Source organism: Lampris incognitus, chromosome 15 (assembly GCF_029633865.1).
Source record: "Lampris incognitus isolate fLamInc1 chromosome 15, fLamInc1.hap2, whole genome shotgun sequence".
In the NCBI taxonomy this organism is placed as follows: domain Eukaryota; kingdom Metazoa; phylum Chordata; class Actinopteri; order Lampriformes; family Lampridae; genus Lampris; species Lampris incognitus.
The window spans coordinates 42148543-42168921 of NC_079225.1; the positions used below are offsets into that span (position 1 = coordinate 42148543).

Below are 20379 nucleotides of genomic sequence, written 5' to 3' on the forward strand. Positions count from 1 at the left end.
GCCCCGGTCTCGTCAGATCCGACTATGGCCGGACTCGATGAAGCAGCAATCATTGGCAACGCTGTCTTCGGGAGGGGGGCGGAGTCGGCTTGTGTTCGTCATGTGAATGCGTCTCTGTGTGTGTCGGGAAAACAGTGGTTCGGCTTGGATTCGCCTTGTCACGAAAGTGGGGAGGCGCTTTCCTTCGAGACTGCCGGCCGGAGAGACGCAGTTGGCGAACGCATGCAATACGAGGGTGGGTGTTTGAATTAAAATAGGGATCAATTGGCCACTAAATTGGGGGGAAAAATCGGAAGAAAAAAAAAAAATATATATATATATATATATATTGCAGCGAATTCAGGGGGGGGGGGCAGCGTCGCCACAGCCGGGACACGAACCCGTATCTCCTGCACAGCGGGCGACAACGTTAACTAAAGGGCCCGACCCGTTAGCCAAGGGCTAACGTGTCTACTTATCCGTGCGCGTTACAATATGCAAATACGGCCGGCCCTAGGTTCGATGGCTACGCGGTGATTCAGCTCCTTTTACACGTGACTGCCAGAAAGCGCCTTAAGATATAAATTCACGTGCAGCGTGGCGTTCTGGCGTGAAGAGCTCGTGACACAGTTCAACTGAGGCTGGGCTCGTTTCAGAACCGATCCGCACCACCGCAGCTTTGAGAGCCCAACCCGTCTGCTGGCGACGGGCGAACAACAGGTCGTTCATCAGCCTCCAAGTCTTCCAAGGCCAAAGTGTTTGCCGCTGTCATTCCTGAACAAAAGCGAAGCGGGAAAGCCTGCAGCGAATGTAAACGCGACACGTGGTTCGGCTCGCCACGCGGGAAAAGCAAAGCGGACCACAGAGACCCCCGGTCAGGCTGCCGGCTTCTCTTTCACGCATTCCGGTTTTCTTGACTTTTAGGACTCAGACGCAGTGCAGAGTCCGCCTCGGGAACTAAACACCCATCTCACCGCCAATCACGCCACACTGTCGTGTGACAGGCGGAACGACGGCGTGGCCCTCCCACGCCCTGGTCCGAGGCCTCGGATCCTCCAGACACGTCGTGACGCGTTTTCCGTGAGGCGAGACCCTGAACTATCGAGGCCTTCCGCCACAGCTAGTTCCAGGACCACCTCGACGGCCGCCGCCGAACCCCGGGCAACGAGAAAGTCAACAGACGAACGAGCGACGCCCGCCGTGGCCCCGGTAGGAGGCGAGGGAGCGACCGCCATCGCTATAGCAGGCTGAACAGGAGAGACATCAGCTGGGTGTTTAGGAGAGGAGAGAGAAGAGGGGGAGCAGCAGGGGGACAGGCTGTGGAAGAGGCGGGCCGACCCTGAATGCACAGTTCTGCTCGGTTCAAAGGTCAAGTTCAGTTAAGGTGAGAGCATGAGAGCTGGGGGCAAATGAGATTTTCCTTGTGAAATTGACTTTGTGTGCATGTGTGTGTGTGTGTGTGTGTGTATCTGTGTGTTCTGAGGTACAGGTGGTCTTGAATGCATGCATCCCTGTCAGGATTGGAGTCCATTAACCTTCAATTCAGCCAACTCGTGCGGTGAGTGAAACTGGAAGTCTGACCATGAAAAAAGCTGTGCGACATTATTCAAAGCCGTCAAAGAAGCGGTCCGAGGACGACGGTTTTGGCAATCGGTGCGTGAATCACAGACTCGGTTCACATTCTGAAGAGCTTTTTGGTTCCAAAATTAGATGCCGTTTGAAATAAGAGACACAAAGTATATATATATATAAAAAAAAAAATTATCGCTAGCACAAATTCAAAATATATTATGATACCTGAAAAAAAAACAGAAAAGTAGGTTAAGGCAGGTCCTTAAAGCCCTTCACGTTGAAATGATAGAAATGGTGCTTGTGTCCAATCTCGAAAAAGAAATCCAGAAGACCGGATCACTGACATCTTCAGCTTCCTCAAACTGAATCTGAAATTGAGTGAATGGAAAGCAAAGTAACCCCAACCCTTTTGTGTGTGTGTGTGTGTGTTATGTTGTGTGTGTGTGTGTGTGTGTGTGTGTGTGTGCATGCGTGTATGTGTATTATTGCGATGGGCTATGAGGACTCGGGGTTGTCCTCTGCAGTCTCAGGCGGATCCTGCTGTCTGTACATGAAGGTGAGGAGGAAGAGCGCCACGTCGTGGGAGCACCAATACGCCGTATGCGAGGTCACCGCGGACCAATAGCGGCTCTCGACCAGACCCTCCCGCAGCTCGAAGTCGATGCGTCTCTCCAACTCCACTGGAACACAAAGAAATGTACAAATAAAACCAGACAAGGACCTTCCGAGTCTCGGCCTCCTCCGCCGACAGACAGCAAACCACATCCTGAACCACCCAAAACACATATTACATTACATGACATGACATTACAGTCATTTAGCCGACGCTTTTATCCAAAGCGACTTACAGTAAGTGCATCATTTAACGTAGGAAATCCGGAGAACTACTAGTCATCGGAGGTCATAAGTGCATCTTCTCTCTAAACAAGCATCCAAGAGCAAAACCAGTGCTAAAGTAAAAGCGTGAGAAAGTTTTTTTTTTTAAATGAGTGAATACAATAAGTGCTAAGAGCAAGTAACAGGGGAGTAGTTCTTGAAGAGGTGAGTTTTCAACCTGCACCAGAAGATGGGCAGCGACTCCGCTGTCCTGACGTCAGTGGGGAGTTCATTCCACCACTGTGGGGCCAGGACAGAACCGAGCCGGGACCGGGTCGATCGGCAGCAGGGGCCTCTGAGCGACGGGGCAACCAGGCGTCCCGAGGCAGCAGAGCCAAGTGGTCGGGCGGGGGTGTAGGGCTTGACCATGGCCTGGAGATAGGAAGGAGCTGTTCCTTTCACTGCCCTGTAGGCTAGCACCAGAGTCTTAAACCGGATGCGAGCAGCTACTGGGAGCCGGTGTAGGGACATGAGAAGGGGAGTTGTGTGGGAGAACTTAGGGCGGTTGAACACCAGACGAGCTGCAGCTTTCTGAACAAGCTCCAGAGGTCTGATGGCCGACGCCGGGGCGCCAGCAAGGAGGGAGTTGCTGTAGTCCAGCCAGGAGATGACCAGAGCCTGGATGAGCACCTGTGCCGTCTCCTCGGTGAGGAAGGGGCGAATCCTCCTGATGTTATAGAGGAGAAATCTGCAGGAGCGAGCAACCGACGCAACGTTTGCAGCAAACGACAGTTGGTCGTCCAGGATCACACCCAGATTCCTCGCAGTCCGAGTTGGCGTCACCACGGTGTTGCCAATGGTGACGGCCAGGTCTCGGTGCGGGCAACCTTTCCCCGGGAGGAACATCAGCTCTGTCTTGTCCAGACTGAGCTTCAGGTGGTGTGTCGCCATCCACTCTGAGATGTCAGTCAAGCAGGCAGCAATGCGTGTCTCTACTTGTGTGTCAGAAGGAGGGAAGGACAAGATCAGCTGGGTGTCATCGGCATAACAATCCCACATCCGGCATTTGGGGTGACAGTCACCCCCATTGGTCATATTGCATGTGTTGTGTATTCATTATGGTCATGTAGCCTAATTATATTTATGTGCAATACTCGCAATACATTGGTGTCAGTGAGAATATCTTCGTGTGGTACTCTATATGTCCACTTCTGTTAATATCCCCCTTTTACTGTACATGCCAGTGTCATCCGTTCATAATATGTTTGCACATGCACAGTATTCCTAATCCTTAACAACCAAGATTTTCATTGTGTAACCTCCCCACCATTTTTGATGCTGCTGCTGTTGTATACGGTGTGTATTTTATACAGAGGATTGTATGTTGTACATTGTCTATATTTTTTGTATTGTACCTTTTTTTGCACAGAAGACTGGTTTAATATTGACAATAATAATAATAATAATAACTTATTTACGTAGCACTTTTATAACACAATGTTACAAAGTGCTTTACAGAGAAATAAAACCAGACAAGGCAAAAAATAAGAAGAATGTCATCTGCGAACATCATCGTCCACGGAGACTCCTGCCTGATCTCGTCCGTCCACCTGTCCCATCACCACTGCAAACAAGAAAGCGCTCAGAGCCGATCCTTGATGTAATCCCACCTCCACCTTGAACCCATCCGTCACTCCTACCGCACACCTCCCCATTGTTACACTTCCCTCACACATATCCTGCACCACTCCTACATACTTCTCTGGAACTCCCGACTTCCTCATACAACACCGCACCTCCTCTCTCGGCACCCTGTCATATGCTTTCTCTAAATTCACAAAGACACAATGCAACTCCTTCTGACCTTCTCTGCACATCCTTCCCAGCTCGGTCCCTCTGGCTTGCGAGCTGGTACAAGTCCTTTTCTCCCTGCTTAGTGCCTTACCTCTCTTACAACTCACCATACACCTTTTCCTTTGCCACCTCTCTCTTTGCTTTACGCTGCATCTCCTTGTACTCCTGTCTACTTTCTTCATCTCTCTGACTATCCCACTTCTTCTTTGTCAACCTCTTCCTCTGTATAATTTGCTGTACTTCCTCATTCCACCACCAAGTCTTCTTTCCTCTGTCCTGATGACACACCAAGTACCTTCCTAGCTGTCTCCCTCACTATTTCTGCAGTGGTTGTCCAGCCATACGGCAACTCTTCACAACCACCCAGTGCCTGTCTTAACTCCTCCTTGAACTCCACACAACAGTCTTCCTTCGTCAACTTCGACCATTTGATCCTTGACTCTGCCTTCACCCTCTTGGTCTCTTCTTGGTCTCCAAAGTCATCCTACAGACCACCATCTGATGCTGCCTAGCTACGTTCTCCCCGTCACCACCTTGCAGTCTCAAATCCGCTTCAGATCTCACCTTCTACATAAGATGTAGCCCACCTGCGTGCACCTTCCTCTACTCTTGTACGTCACCCTGTGTTCCTCCCTCTTCTTGAAATATGTATTCACCACAGCCATTTCTATCCTTTTCGCAAAATCAACCACCATCTGTCCTTCCACATTCCTCTCCTTGACACCATACCTGCCCATCACCTCTGTTCCCTTCACCAACATGCCCATTGAAGTCTGCTCCAATCACCACCCTCTCCTCCTTGGGTACCCTCTCCACCACTTCACCCAACTCACTCCAGAATTCTTCTTTCTCTTCCATCTCACACCCAACTTGTGGGGCATATGTGCTGATAACATTCGGCAATACACCTTCAATTTCCAGCTTCATACTCATCACTCTGTCTGACACTCTTCACCTCCAGCACACTCTTGACATACTCTTCCTTCAGAATTACCCCGACCCCATTACTCCTCCCATTCGCACCATGGTAGAACAGTTTGAACCCTCCTCCGATGCTCCTGGCCTTACTCCCCTTCCACCTGCTCTCTTACACACACAGTATATCTACCTTCCTTCTCTCCATCATATCAGCCAGCTCTCTGCCTTTACCAGTCATAGTGCCAACATTCAAAGTCTATTGATTTTTTATAACTGCACAAGTCTTCTGGATTTAGATGTTCACAGCCCTTTGTTATTTCTATCTGTCAAACATAATCTGCTCTCATTTTTTTGTCCTTTATCACTTAAATCTATCGTGAGTATATAAAACTAATGCCCCTTTACTTGATCAATCTTCATTTGAACTGCTGGCTGTTAAGCTCTCTGGACCTACATCCATCATTATTACTGCTCTGCACAGACCACCTAAGGCCTCAAATATTTTTATCAACGAATTCTCGACAGTTTTAACCACCCTTAGTTTCCGAGTATAATCCTAATGGGGGATTTAAGTGTTCATTTTGATACCACTGACAATATGTTCACTGAAGATTTTAAAGCAATGTTAGATTACTTTCATCCAACAAAATATGTCAACTTTACAACCCAAACCAAGGGTCATATACTTAACGTAGTTTGCTGCTCTGGCAACACACCATATAACATCACCTCTGCTGAAGTACCCATCTCTGACCATAAAGCTGTGTTATTAAACACCAACCTACTGCTCAGTAAATCAAGGGTGCATCGTATCATATCATACTGCAACGTTAGACATGTTAATCCAGATGACCTCAGCAGTTTAATTACCTCAAACCCCATTGCTGCTCCCACCTCCTCACTCCTGGATATAATGGACTACTACAATGATAGTTCATCTTCCGCACTTGATACTTTAGCTCCTCTGACAACACGGGTTGTCTTATTTGCCCATACTGCTCCCTGGTACACACCTGAATTACGTCAGCGCAAGACTATAGGTTGGTACCTGGAGAGGCTTTGCACCAAGCCTGGACTTGCTGTTCACAAACAAATGTATTCTGATCATATACCCCATTACAAAAATGCTCTTTCCATAGCTAAAACATCCTATTATGCAAATATCATCAGTACAGGTGAAGGGAATACTAGAACCCTCTTCTCCACAGTGAAAAGGTTACTAAATCCACCTGAAACCAATATGAAGAATAACCTTTCTAATGAACAATGCTCTGCTTTAAGTTTTTCAACTCCAAAATTAGTACCATTAATGAGCAGCTGGCCTCTGCTAACATCATGCAGACTGACTTACCATCAGCAAGTGCCATGAAACTGACCCATCCACTGTCCTATTGAACATATTACTAAATCCAATACCTCCACATTTCACCTGGATCCAATTCCCACAACCTTAGTTAAAACATGCCTGCCCTCTACCATCTCCCTGATAACCTCCATCATCAACTCGTCCACGGCAATGCGATCCTGGCAGGCCTCCCCAACAAACTTATTCATCGACTTCAACTCATCCAGAATTCACCATGTCTCTCCCCTGCTGATTCAATTACACTGACTTCCTGTGTCACAGTGGATTAATTTGAAAATTTCATTGTCAACCTTCGAATCTCTTCATAATCCACCCCCTGCTTAATCTCATAGACCTCCTTCGGACTTGCATTCCACCTCGCTCCCTGCGGTCTTCACCAGCAGGTCTATTGGCACTACCAGCCATCAACCTCAGCATAATGAGTGCCAGGGCTTTCTCCTATGCTGCACCAGAACTCCATTCCCCGCCACATCCTCCAATTCAAAACTGCTCTTAAACCCACATTTTTAAACATCATACTTACTTTAACAGGAATAACAGCATCTAGTTCCTCTTTTGTTTTGGTTTTTGTTTTTTTAACTCCTGCTGATATATGCTCTATTGCTTATAGTGTGTTTTACTGTTGCTTGCACTAATGTTTTTTACTTCTTTGTTTTATTGTATTTGAAGTAAGGCGACCTTAATGTCATGAAAGCTGCCTTTAAATAAAATGTTTATTATTATTATATTATTATCATTATTATATTATCATTTTGTGTGATTTCTTGTTTTTTATTTTTGTTATTGTTTATTATTTCTCTATATATAGTTTTAAGGGCTGAGAGAGCCAGGGCATATGCATTTTACAGCATTTGAAGTTACATGGTACCTTTATTTGTACATGACAATAAAGTAAACTTTACTTGATTTGTCCTTTTTGCAGCTGTAAGTCCTGTGCCTTCCAGCATGAGCAACAGCCTCAAAACCAGTCAAACAACCAAATTAGTTTACAGGAGAGTTTTGGCTTCAGTGGGTGAAGAAGTCTTTCTAAGACAGTATTACCAGCTTTCTCTGCCTCTGAACTGCACTTACAGGAGGTGCTGTCCATGATGGCTGAGGTGGACTGGGACATGACGGGCTCAATCTCCTCCGTGTCCTCCTCCCTCTGCTTCTCTTTCTCCTCGCCTTCGGCCGCAGCCCCCTCCTCCCCGGAGCCTGCGTTCTCCACTTCGGAGGCCCCGCCATCGGAGTCAGACGGCTCCTCCTCGACCCCGCCCACATGGCCACTGGAGCGGGAGAAGCGGGAGAAGAACATTCCTCCAATTCCCTTCCCGAGATTTGCAGCACCTGGTGAGGGGGGAGAAGAGTGACGGAGGGACAGACAAACGGATAAGACCCCATTTTGGGTCCATTCAGATTTGATTTGATTTGAGTTGGGAGTAATGCCATCTAGGTGCTCTGTCCTAACTGGGTTAGAAAGTCACATTCCTACATGGGGCTGCAGTGTGGATGAAAGGAACATATCCCCAAACAAACTGGAGAACCAGATTCAGTTCACTACTGTTTTCATCAGTATTTAGAAATGAAGCCACCATCTGAAAAACAGCCTTTTCTGAAAAACACGTGAAGGCGTTCATCGCTGTCTAGCCAAAACAAGTTAGCAGAACAAGAAGTCCTTCTTTGAAAAAGCACACACCAAGCTCATTAAATAAGGGACAATTAAGCATAAAATGAATTACAATTTTAATTTCCCCACAGATTATAGCTTCTTCTGGTGTACCACCAATCCCTTTATGGTACAATTATTATTATTATTATCATTTTTAACATGTTTTAGTTTACTTATTTACCCTGCCTCTTGTCTTCTTCTGTCATTGCATTCTTTTTTTTAATCTGTGTACTTTAATGTAAAGTGCACTGGGGCGTCCGGGTAGCGTAGCGGTCTATTCCGTTGCCTACCGACACAGGGATCGCCGGTTCAAATCCCCGTGTTACCTCCGGCTTGGTCGGCCGTCCCTATTGACACAATTGGCCGTGTCTGTGGGTGGGAAGCCGGAGGTGCGTATGTGTCCTGGTTGCTGCACTAGCGCCTCCTCTGGTCTGTCCGGGGCGCCTGTTCGGGAACTGGGGGGAACAGCGTGATCCTCCCATATGCTACGTCCCCCTGGTGAAACTCCTCACTGTCAGGTGAAAAGAAGCGGCTGGTGACTCCACATGTATCGGAGGAGGCATGTGGTAGTCTGCAGCCCTCCCCGGATCGGCAGAGGGGGTGGAGCAGCGACCAGGGCTCGGAATAGCGGGGTATTGGCCGGGTACAACTGGGGAGAAAAAGGGAGAAAAAAATCCCAAAAAATAAAAAATGTAAAGTGCATTTCACTGGACTATATAAAAATGTGCTGTATTAATAAAGTGGTCCTGAAAATGTGTTACGATCAGGTGCACCATTATCAGATATAATAAAATGAATTAATTAATAATATAATAACAAACTGTAATATGATACAATAAACAAACTATTTTATCTGAGAGCATATAACCCTCAAGTGTTTATATATTTTTTTCACATTTTATTTTGAAAGGCGGGAGCTTCTTTATCTCCATGCAGCGCTGCAGCAGTGCTGCATCGCTGCAGAGGAGCAGCCTGCTGCAGCTCATCATGTGGGAGCCAACCCCAGCCAACAGCGACCGTCCTCCCCGTCAGCTCACCCGCAACCGGCTTTATTTGGAGCAGAGTGAGTGCATCTTCACACACCGGGAATCTGTCTCAAAGCGTGGCTCACTTTGACACCAAGACGAGCTGCACAACTTGATAAGAAGTAACACAAACGTGTACAAACGTGTGCACTACAAATGCACAGAGAGCACAAAACCTGTGTATGTAAAACCAGCACAAACATTAGAAGACGAAAACAACGCACACGTTGGACATGTGTCTTCTACTGTGTCTTGTTATTATTGTTTGTATGATGGTTGTTTTCCCTTTTTTAGTGTTGTGTGTTTGGGTTAATTTTCCATCTTGCCTGCTTAGTCGACGTGCTGCTTTTTGCTTGCGGGAGGACTCCTGCAAGCCCAGCAGGGTCTCCATCCTCTCCTGCTCAAGTTGATTTGTTTCAATATTATGTGTGTTTGATGTTGCCCGTTTTTGTTGTTTTGCGCAAATAAAGTAATAAAATAATGACAAAGCAACAGCAAAGTCGATGTACTGTGTAAGAGGTGGCGTGACTTCCTGCAGCAGCAAGAAGGAAGCTCATACTTGTGTGTGAAGGGAGCTTGTTATGAAGTGTGCTTTACATTATATCCCCCATACTTTACTGCTTCTGCAGAGTCAAACTTTGATGTGTAGAGGAAATGGAAACATCAACCCCCCCACCCCGGCTGTCAGTCCGGCAGACAGCAGTTAATTGCTCTCCATCGATCTGTTTGGGCTTTGCTTGCCTTGCTACAATATCAGCAAGGCAAGCAACTGCCGCCTCTCCGTCCGCCCTCACAGCCGTGTTCAGCTCAGCGGCTGTGAGGGCGGCCGGTGCAACCCGAGTTTCACTTTTGTCCCTGTCGGAGCGCGAGTGTTGCTTCTGTTGTAGGTATTTTTTTTCATTTGAATATTTGAGGGGCAAATTTACCAGCAAAAACAGTGTTCTGTTGTTTTGTTTGTCTCCATTTTTCTGGCAACAGTGGTGGTTTGGCTTGGTGCTGTGGTGGCTGATAATGAGCTTTTCAAAGTACTGGGTTGAGTCTGCTGGTGTGCAGGAAAACTATAAGCAAAGTATGTACCCTCTATGTGTCCAAACATTAAGCCCATAAATGATAACTTACAGCCAAATATATAAAACACAGCAAAGAATCTATCTATCTATCTATCTATCTATCTATCTATCTATCTATCTATCTATCTATCTATCTATCTATCTATCTATCTATCTATCTATCTATCTATCCATCCATCCATCCATCCATCCATCCATCCATCCATCCATCCATCATCCATCCATCCCTCCATTCATCAACCTGCATGCCTGTCTGTCTGTCCAGCAAGTCCATCAATCAACAGCAGAGATGAGTTTGTTTCTGGCATCCACTCTTTTCTCAGTTTTACATCCTCTGATATCTGAGAAATTCAAATTGAATATAATTAACCTCTATCTGATCAAGTGAATAGCCGAAAATGAGGAAATTAAACTCACAACATCTGTCTGTCTGTCTATCTGTCTGTCTCATTCTCCAAGTAATCTATGAACCCAAGGCCCCCGGCGCTCTCTTTACCCATGATGCTAGCCTTGCCCAGGCTGGTGATGGACTCTCCGTAGTGGCGGCGGGCCTGCGGTGGGGAGGTGCAGGGGCTGGGGAGGCTCTCCGAGTCCGACACAGACGCGCTCTCCTTCAGAGGGTTCAGCAGCGTGGGTCGGATCTGGTCGTACCGCGTCGGACTGGTGGTGTTACACCTGCACATCACATCCGGATCAGAACCGGCTCAGTGGAACAAAAAAAAAGTCTTCCCTGCGCTCTTTCTCGCCATGGGTGAAGGCTTTACTATCGGTTTCCTGTTGAGGGGTGTTCTTTAAGGAAACCGATTGTTCATGTTGCATGTATGCTTTCCATTTAAAGATTGAATTGTCAAATTGCAGCGTTCCCACTCTTTTTCCAGAACTTTCCAAGGACATTTTCCATGGCTTTTGTTTGGATATGCACGCCAGCCGCTGCTGACAGATTATTCAGTATTCACTCTCAGTGCAAGTCTCAACAGTCTCTAAATGAATTGTGTGACTTTTAGCTGTTCACTGAACAGCCCACCCAGCCAAACTCAAGACACTGATGTCACATCTGAAAGGCTAAAATATGGATGATTTCATCCATATTTTAGCCGTTTGCAATCTCTGCTAAAAAAATTATATTAGAAATATGTAATCTCAGCCAGTAAAAACTAGGATTCTATAACCTAACGACAATTTTACGGGGTATTTTTCATTTTCCATGTATTTTCCATGATTGATTTTTTGATTTTGATATACTCTATTGATCCTCGTAGGGAAGTTATGCTCTGCATTTAACCCATCCTACCTGTGTAGCTAGGAGCAGTGGGCAGCCACCGTGCAGCACCCGGGGACCAGCTCCAGTTGGTCTCGCCATGCCTCGGTCAGGGACACAGACAGGAGTACTAACCCTAACATGCACATCTTTTTTGATGGTGGGGGAAAGCGAAGCACCCGGAGAAAACCCACCGCGGACACGGGGAGAACATGCAAACTCCACACAGAGGACGACCTGAGATGACCCCCAGGGCTGGACAACCCCGGGGTTCGAACCCTTCTTGCTGTGAGGCGACAGCACTAACCACTGGGCTACCGTGCTGCCAATTAATGACTAATTGGAAAATCTGTCTCCCAATTTCCTAGTTTCGCCGGATGTTTGAGAACCCTGAATTGAATTTTAGCAGAGTCTGTTTTTTCAAGCTAGTGGGCTGTATCAACTCATTTAGCTATGAACAAACCAAAACCAAATGAGTGAAAAACACTCCTACAAAAGTGTCAGATAATATCAGGAAAAGAGTAGAAGACAGACAGACAGACAGACAGACGGGCAGATAGATAGGTAGATCGATAGACAGACAGATGGATCTCACCAGTGTATTTGGACAGGGGCGATGTTACTGTAATGCTTCAGGATGAGGGGCTCCAATCTGTACGCCTGTAAATGAAATAAGATAAATGCATTTCAGTTTCACTTTCAGTTGGTCATATGCAGAGTCATTACACAGTCAGTAGCGGCTGTCAGTCAAAATGCTTGTAAACCACCAGTAAATGTCATAAACTACGACTGAAGCATCACAGTCCGGTCAGGCAGAAATATCAAGACGCTAAATGGGTTCACTCTCATGGTTCTCTCCTGACTTCAGGGTTTACACGGTCCTTCGTGGGTTGAGAAAATCTGACAAGTAAAAACTTGATTTAAAATTAGTTGGATGACGGTCTAAAATATCATAAAGACTGTTTCACTTGATTCCTCAAAATGTGCACAGTCTCACCCGCACCAGTATCTGGTGAGAAGATGGCAGTGTGAGCTCATGTTTGCGGCGGCCTCACCCAGTACCCACTATGCAGTGTCTTTGTCCACGTCTACATCTGCATCCAAGTTTGTGTCATCATGTGACGTTTTTATTTTGATCGTCGATTTCGTTTAAGAGCTGGCGTTGGATCAGCCGAGGGAGCCTGGTCTGCTGAGTCCGGTGGGCCCAGGGACCACGGCCCTGCCTGGAGCTGCGTCCGAACAGGAAACACCAAGGGCGGTCTGACAGGATGTGGAAGCGGGGCAGGCTAAGCTAACTGCTAGCCCATGCAGACCGGTAGTGCCGACAGTCATCCTGGCTGGCGTTCGTTCTCTGGACAGTGGAATTTTTGGACTGTGTTGCACCGAGTGGACTGAGTTGTTAACGGTTTGTGGTTTTTTTCTTGCTTTGTTCTCTGGTTTTGCATGTTTTTGGTGGTGTTGTTTTGAATATGTCTTTTTGTCATTTGTGTCGCACTGCCGTGGGCTGGGGAACACGAAATTTCATTTCTTTTGTGTACGCAAGTACATGAAATGAAAATAAATTGTTCCTGATTCCTGATCTCCAGTTCCCTACCTCGCTCCTATTTATATCCAATTACATTTAGCTTGCCTCTGCTGCCTTTCTAACAACCTCCTCACTGAGTTTGATCTCGTTTGTTTTTTATTTTGACACTGCCACATAGGATATACATAAAGCATATTAACCCTTTCTTCCTCAGCTCTTATTTCCTTTACCAACACTTTTCTACTGTTTGTCCGGGTAATGGTCCCCTGACCTCCTTTTATGAACTGTTTGCGACATTGCTGATCATGGGAATCTACTTTTATTCAGCTGTTACCCTCACTGTTTAAGTCTCCCTGCATAAAAAAAGGTAAATGCAAACTAACTACATTTTGCATAAAACTACACACAAGTGATGCTAAGCTAAGTGTTGCTAGGCTACACAGCTACATCTGACAGGGCTGTGTGAGTTACTGGGTTTACCCACCACGGGGTCCGTGGGATGGAAAATGTTGAACAGACGCTGGCAGATGGATTTGGGCAAGATGTGATCCTGCACGCCGTTATTGCAGGGGCGGATCCCTCGCAATGCCAGGAAAACCGCCAAGGGCGAACCCATGCAGAAGAAATTTTCAACCTGTAACATATGGAGGGTTACAGGGTGAGGATTAAGTTTCTGCTTTGAATCCGAGAGCAAAGCCAAGAATGTCTGTGCTAAGAGAGAGAGAAAAACAAAATAAAGAGGAGGAGGAGGGCCCCGTATTCCGTATGAAGGTTTTCATTCCAATCCAACACTACACCGGCTGATTTCACCAATTCATCCTTGAAGGTGGGTCAGTGAGTGAAACCAGCTGGGAATCATGTTTGGTTGGGATGAAACCCATGTACATATGAGCATCCATGTCACATGACTGAATATCATTGGTCTAAAGCTGCAATAGAATCGGTCTAGCACAATCACCACACGTCACACGGTGAAAATTGTCTGTACAATGCACATTACGTCAACATAACCTTGAATTTCAAAGCTGGCATTGCCCCCGATGTAGATGTCTGCAGACCCTGGAACTGGTCCTCCAAGTCCCTCAACCTGTAATGGATCCATAAATATTACTCACATCACACAAACTATACTCTCCTTAGGCCAGTTTAACTTTTATAAAATTCAAAATGAAAAAAAAAAAAAAAAAAAAACAGGACAGTGACACTGACTTAATGACTGCTGTAATTAAAGTAAAGCTTGCTTACAAATATTATGAGAACTATTACATACTGCTGAATTCCAAATGACAAAATAATTACATTTACTAATTACATTACATTAAATGACAGTCATTTAGCAGACGCTTTTGCCCCCATCTTTAGCTGACCGGGTGGTCCCGGGCTCCCCTCGGAGCACCATATCGATACCGAACTTAGTGCGGACACCCAATCGGAACAGTCTTAGCTGAGATGCTGCAGACAAATAAAATGGCGTTTTCTTGGGAAGCTCAGACGAAGGTCTGAAACCGAAAGCTTCAGTAAAACTAGAGGAGCGCACTCAGTAGAGTGCAGATCTCTGCCAAGCATACATATCTCCCCATCTCCGGTGTTCCAACCTGGCGACAAACCACCCCTTTTATCGCCTACCGGGAGCAGGAAAATACACGCACACATGGACAGAAAACCCAGTGTTTTTCCTGCTATTATAAGACTTTTGTGCAGCACCCAAGTGATTGAACGAGAAATACGGAAAAAAAAGTTTTTAATACAAAGCACTAAAGCTAATATAAATCTACCTAATAAAAACATTTTGCCTGTAAGTCTGCGGACGTGCAGCCTCCTAGGCGGACCCTCGCATGAAAGTGACCAAGTCTGACATGAAAAGACAGCGATCAGGCTATCACAATTTCAAAGCCCTTATTAAAAGACTTCAAATGTGTTTAACCGCCGGAGTTTTCATGATATAAAATGAATGAGGGAGAATGGCTGCTCTGCTGACCGACTTTCATTCATAAAACAAAGGTAAGAAAACATAGCTCAGCCATGGGAAACATTTTATTGTAGCTATGAGAGGATTTCCAGCTGTGACTGTGATTAATCCTACTCTTGAAATAGTATTTTTATGGGGCATCCAGGTAGTGTGGCGGTCTATTCCGTTGCCTTCCAACACGGGGATCAGCGGTTCGAATCCCCGTGTTACCTCCAGCTTGGTCTAGTGTCCCTACAGACACAACTGGCTGTGTCTGCGGGTGGGAAGCCAGTATGTGTCCTGGTCACTGCACTAGCGCGTCCTCTGGTCGGTCGGAGCGCCTGTTCGGGGAGAGGGGGAACTGGGGGGAATAGCGTGATACTCCCACGCGCTACATCCCCCCTGGTGAAACTCCTCACTGTCAGGTGAAAAGAAGCGGCTGGTGACTCCACATGTATGGGAGGAGAGATGTGGTAATCTGCAGCCCTCCCTGGATCAGCAGAGAGGGTGGAGCAGCAACTGGGGCTTGGAATAGTGGGGTAATTGGCTGGGTACAATTGGGGAGAAAAAATCCAAAAAAAGAAATAGTATTTTTATAGCAAAGTTTTAACATTAGAGACTATGGCACTGTCACGAGGCGGTGAGGTGAAGAAAGCAAATTATTTTTGGTTCATCCAGTGCTCCTCCAGTTCTCCTGTCCTGAGATCAGCAGTGAACGATTCGGTGGCTTGCAAAATACGATCCACTTCTCGTTTACCCTCAGCACTCATACCTGAAAACATAATGTTTCGGGTTCGACACTGTCGCTGCCCGATCTGACTCAACCATAGATGTGAGTCACGCATGGACATGGTTGACTCAGATCGGGCAGCGAAGGAGAGCAGTGTTGGTCGAGCGAGCTAGAGAGTGAATGAAGAGAGCGAGTGGCCGATAGCGAAAACAAACGTTTTTTGAAGGTTTTTAATCACCGCAACCACGAGACAAAACATTTTAGGGCTGATAGGTCCAGTAGTTTGCGAGACACGTGATCAAACCAATAATCCCCTCTAGGCCACCTGGCGGAGATAATACATTAAATTCTGCGTGAATCTACCTATGCAGATGTTCTCTTTTATATCCTAAGAATGAATCACTGAAGTTTTTGTAATTTTGGGTAAATTAGAAGAACTTTCCCTTGTGTTCCATTCAAAGCACCTAGGAAAAAACAAAGATGAGTGCAGCAACAGCTTATATTTTGGACTATTTCAAATAGAAGCTCTTTGGGAAAACAGCATCAAATCTTTAAAACAGCAGGATATTGTGATGAAGGTTTACACTCCCAAAATGTTTTGGCTAGCCTAATTAAATTAAATATGTTACTTGAATGTCATTTGTAGAGTAGCTCAGTGCTATATTTGAATGTTTTCTTACTCTTGAATACGAGTCACTGCCAACTTTTTGCATAAAACTGTTTAAAGCACGTTAAAATAAAACTCTTTTCTTGTAACTTGTAACTTTAAACACGGCTTTTCCCTGTAAAACCGATACTAGACTGACGATTGATGACCTGAGTCGTGTCTGCCTCAGCTGCTCCTGAAGGTGGTGCTCCTCGTGACTCGGCCAGTGGTGTTTGGTCTCCTCGGGGTTGGGCTCTTCTTGATGATGGAAGTGGGCGGGGTCCCAGCCCGTCATGATGTCGAAAGTGATGACACAGCCCAGCGAGTGCGACACGATCGAAACTTTCCCGTTCTCCTCAAACTCGGGGTTACGGGAGCAGAAGAGTGTGTAGAGTCGATTCAGCTCATGTGTCAGACCCCTAGTGATCTTTACACACACACACACACACACACACACACACACACACACACACACACACACACACACACACGCACACAATGGACAGATGGTGTTAAGAGGTTTGATGACCTGAATGTCTTCTACTGCAGGTTTGAGAGGGACAAATTCACACCCCTCATCCACTCCAGCCCAACGACAACAGCCCCTAACACACTTCTGGCAACCCCCCTACTCCCGATACTCAGGCTGCACTCAAGATATGTGTATAGGATGTGAACCGGCTTTTCCAGTGACAGAAGACCAGCAAAGCACCAGGCCCAGGTAATGTCTCCCCATCCTGTCTTAAAGCCTGTGCTAACCAACTGGCTCCAATCTTTATGCAGAGCTTCAACAGATCCCTGGAGCTGTGTGAAGTCCCCCTCCCGCTTCAAATGCTCCACAAGAAACCCTCTGTCACAGGACTGAATGGCTACAGGCCTGTTGCTCTGACGTCTATGGTCATGAAGACTTTTGAACTACTGGTGTTAGCCCACTTGAAGATGGTCACGGGACACCTGCGCTTGCCTACTGGGCAACAGGTCAGTGGATGATGCAGTCAAAATGGGACTGCACTAAATCCTGCAACACCTTGACTGCCCAGTGACATACTATGCAAGGATCCTGTTTGTGGACTCCAGCTCAGTATTCAACATCATCATTCCAGAAATCCTCTCCTCCAAACTCTCCCAGCTCACTGTATCTCCGCCATCTGTCAGTGGATCAACAGCTTCCCGACAGGCAGGAAACAGCAGGTGAGGCTGGGGGAAGCACTTCTGGTATACGGACAGTCAGCACTGGCGCTCCTCAGGGATGTGTCCTCTCCCCACTGCTCTTCTCCCTCTACACCAATGACTGCACCTCCAAGGACCCAGCTGTTGAACTCCTGAAGTTCGCATACAACACTACAGTCATCCGACTCATCCAAGATGGCAACAAGTCTGCATATCGGCGGGAGGTTGAGGGGCTGGTGCTCTGGTGCAGTCAGAACAACTTGGAGTTGAACATGCTCAAGACTGTGGAGATGACAGTTGAATTTGGGAGACACCCCTCAGCACTGCTCCATCTCACAATATCCAACAGCGATGTGTCAACCTTCAAGTTTCTGGGAACTATCATTTCCAAAGACCTGAAGTGGGAGACCAACATCAACTCCATCCTCAAAAAGGCCGAGCAGATGTTCTTCCTGCTGCAATTGAGGAAATGTGGTCCACCACAGGAGCTGTTGAGCCAGTTCTACACAGTCATTGAATCCATTCTGTACACATCCATCACGGTCTGGTTCAGAGCAGCAACAAAACAGGATAAAAACAGGCTGCAAGCGAACAGTAAGGACAGCAGAAAAAAGACTAATTGAGGCTCCCTTGCCACCCTGCAGGACTAGTACACCTCTAGAGCCTGGGAACAGCCAGGTACTCCTACCCTCTGGCAAGCGCTACAGAGCAATGTGCACCAAAACCACCACACATAGGAACAGTTTTTTTCCACAGGCCATCTCTCTCATGAACACTTAACAGTATGGTGCAGGAACAGACACTTATTATGTAAATATGACACTTTGTAAATAGCCCCCTCTGGTCAAGATGCCTCACCTACATATCTACGAAATGCACTACCTCTTTAAACCAGATGTGCAACACAAATGTACAATTGTTAATACACATAAAACTGCAGAATACTGGTTACAAATTATTACTGTTATTGTTATAATTATAACAAGTATATAATATAGTAAATAATTATATAGTATATCGCAGATAAATATCATGTATATATTTTAGTATACAAGTATATAATATTATATATAAGCATAATAAGCTATAAAGTTATAATAGTAGTATATAATATAATATATAAACAATTTATAACCATAAGTTATTAATTATTCAACCATAAAAACTCTGTATATGTAGTTAGTGACATACCTGTTGTGCATACATACTTACCTACAGTATCCTGTTTATTATTCCATTTACTTCTTGTTTTTTTTCCTTTCTTTTTGTGTGTGAATGATATAAGCCAGTACAAGAAGCTGCTGTAAACCATAGTCCAAGTCCTCGTATGTGTAACACACTTGGCCGACAAAGTTTATTCTGATTCTGATGTTATGGTTTCTTCATCTGTGAATATTTGAATTTGAATTGTTTGACTGTTTAACGAGGTGAGCGCACTCATCTTTAAAGCTTTCATAACATTTAAGTTTAAAATAAATACAATCTCTTGTACATTCCCTCTGGATTATTACAGTTTTCACATTTTATTGTAGATAAGAGTAGATGGAGCCTCAAAAAAAAAATCCATCCATTATCCAAGCCGCTTATCTGAGGTCAGGTCGCGGGGATGCTGGAGCCTATCCCAGCAGTCGTTGGGTGGCAGGCGGGGAGACACCCTGGACAGGCCGCCAGGCCATCACAGGGCCCACACACACACACACACCTAGGGACAAATTAGTATGGCCGATTCACCTGACCTACATGTCTTTGGACTGTAGGAGGAAACCGGAGCCCCCGGAGGAAACCCACACAGACACGGGAGAACATGCAGACTCCACACAGAGGACGACCCCCAAGGTTGGACCACCCTGGGGCTCGAACCCAGGACCTTATTGCTGTGAGGCGACCATGCTAACCACCGTGTCGCCCCCGTAAAAAAATCGTAATATCAAATTTCAACATTTACAATACTGTCATATCTGAAAGAAATCGCCATATGCATCAAGTTGGCAGTAAAATGCAAATGTAATATCAAATGGGGAGGTCCCTGCCAACCCCAAACCCTAACATAAAGCTGGCTATCTCTTTGCAGCCAAGTCTGAAGGGACCAGTGGGCCGACACACAACAATGCTAATCCAGTCACCTCCGTCATCTTTCTTAACTACAGAATTTAACTGGTTTTCACTGGACGTATGAGCCTGGGTGGACTCTTGTGCTAATCCCTTACTTCTGACTGGTGGGACAGACTTGAGGTTCCAGCGTTACACCACGTCTGACTGGTAGAGCAGACTACAGGTCTACCGCTAGTACGACATTACGTCAGATTAGTGGGACTGACTACGGTCTCTTGAGCCCCGTGTACCCAAAAGCGTTTCTGACACGGCAGTAACGAGCTTCAGCAGAGCGGCTACGAAACCACAGAACCAGTGACACAATTTGGCTTCAGGCTACGATTTGGAAGTGAACAACAAGGCCTGCGTGTCCCCCCCCCCCACCCCACCCATTGCAGTTTCCCCCGTTCCCAGTGCAGAAGACAAAGAGAAAGGTAGAGAGAGCAAAGAGCGAGAGGAGCGAGAGAGAGAGAGCGATCAGTGGGGGCGTCTCACCTCGTCTCGGTACAGCGGGCTGGTGTAGTACATGATGTCCATGGCGCTGCTGTTGAGCATGTCTCGGAGGCCTCTCACTTTGTCTGGGGTGATGGAGTCCACCGTGTCTGGTTAGGAGGAAGAGGACCATCAAATGCACAATCCTCCAAAACACTCCAAGCAGAAAATACAAAAAAAAAAAACAACCCTTCCCGCTCCCCCCCCCCCCGATGTGATGGAGTGTTTCTCAACTTGAGAGTCGGTGCATAATTATATGATGAACAATTTG

The 20379-nt window shown here is 46.2% G+C and overlaps 1 protein-coding gene across 1 annotated transcript in view; it reads right to left on the reverse strand.

The window, feature by feature from the left end:
* Positions 1-418: 418 nt before the first annotated feature.
* The window catches only part of ddhd1b (DDHD domain containing 1b), a 29939-nt gene continuing 9978 nt past the window's right edge, over positions 419-20379 (reverse strand). Inside the window, exons 4-11 of the mRNA XM_056294227.1 lie at positions 20112-20218; positions 16526-16782; positions 14043-14118; positions 13516-13665; positions 12102-12166; positions 10745-10923; positions 7577-7831; positions 419-2231 (exon numbers count right to left, since the gene is read on the reverse strand). Coding sequence (XP_056150202.1) covers positions 2047-2231; positions 7577-7831; positions 10745-10923; positions 12102-12166; positions 13516-13665; positions 14043-14118; positions 16526-16782; positions 20112-20218 — 1274 coding nt within the window. The 3' untranslated portion in view covers positions 419-2046. The remainder of the gene's footprint in view (positions 2232-7576; positions 7832-10744; positions 10924-12101; positions 12167-13515; positions 13666-14042; positions 14119-16525; positions 16783-20111; positions 20219-20379) is intronic.